The sequence below is a fragment of the Penaeus monodon genome, chromosome 25, assembly GCF_015228065.2.
Source record: "Penaeus monodon isolate SGIC_2016 chromosome 25, NSTDA_Pmon_1, whole genome shotgun sequence".
Classification (NCBI taxonomy): domain Eukaryota; kingdom Metazoa; phylum Arthropoda; class Malacostraca; order Decapoda; family Penaeidae; genus Penaeus; species Penaeus monodon.
This window is the reverse complement of record NC_051410.1, coordinates 6,873,657-6,874,218: the sequence shown is the minus strand read 5'-3', so window position 1 is coordinate 6,874,218 and position 562 is coordinate 6,873,657. Positions and strand designations below refer to the sequence as shown.

The 562-nt window shown below is 42.3% G+C and overlaps 1 protein-coding gene across 1 annotated transcript in view; it reads right to left on the bottom strand.

Annotated features, from left to right (window-relative positions):
* Positions 1–562, bottom strand: part of LOC119589312 (transient receptor potential protein-like) — a 21,475-nt gene that overhangs the window by 13,793 nt on the left and 7,120 nt on the right. Inside the window, exon 5 of the mRNA XM_037937934.1 lies at positions 257–352. Within this exon, the coding sequence (XP_037793862.1) occupies positions 257–352 (96 nt within the window). The remainder of the gene's footprint in view (positions 1–256; positions 353–562) is intronic.

Below are 562 nucleotides of genomic sequence, written 5' to 3'. Positions count from 1 at the left end.
GAATGACAGGGGCGTAGAATACTGAGCTTAGAAGTTTTGGTGAACAGTGCTAATTACTGATTTAAGACTTAATTACAAATTATGAAATTACTTTATTCCAATTGGTCAAAATATCAGCACTTTCGACATCCATTTTCAAAACCAAACACACTTTACATTTTCTTTAATTCCATTTTTATCGATTGATTCTATCCATTTCCTACTATTCCTTGACACGATCGATTAAAACGAAAACAAAGCTATCCCTCCAACTTACGTAAGGTTCGCCCTTCTTGTGGGTTTTCTCTTCCCACTCGAGGAGTAGCTCCACACCCTCCACATACTGCTCGGAGATGGCGTGGAGGAGGGAGTCCTGTGGGAGGAGGAGGAGAGGCCTGGAAGATTTGCTTGTGGCTTGAGCTAAGTCGTGTGTGTATCACGTTTTGCATATGTGTGGAGGGGGATGTTCAGATGCGTTTGTAGGTATGTAGGTATATACATGCGTGCGGATAAATACGTGTAGAAACTGATAAGTATGCGTATGTAGACAAACATATGCACGTGCGCGAGCGCGCACACTTAG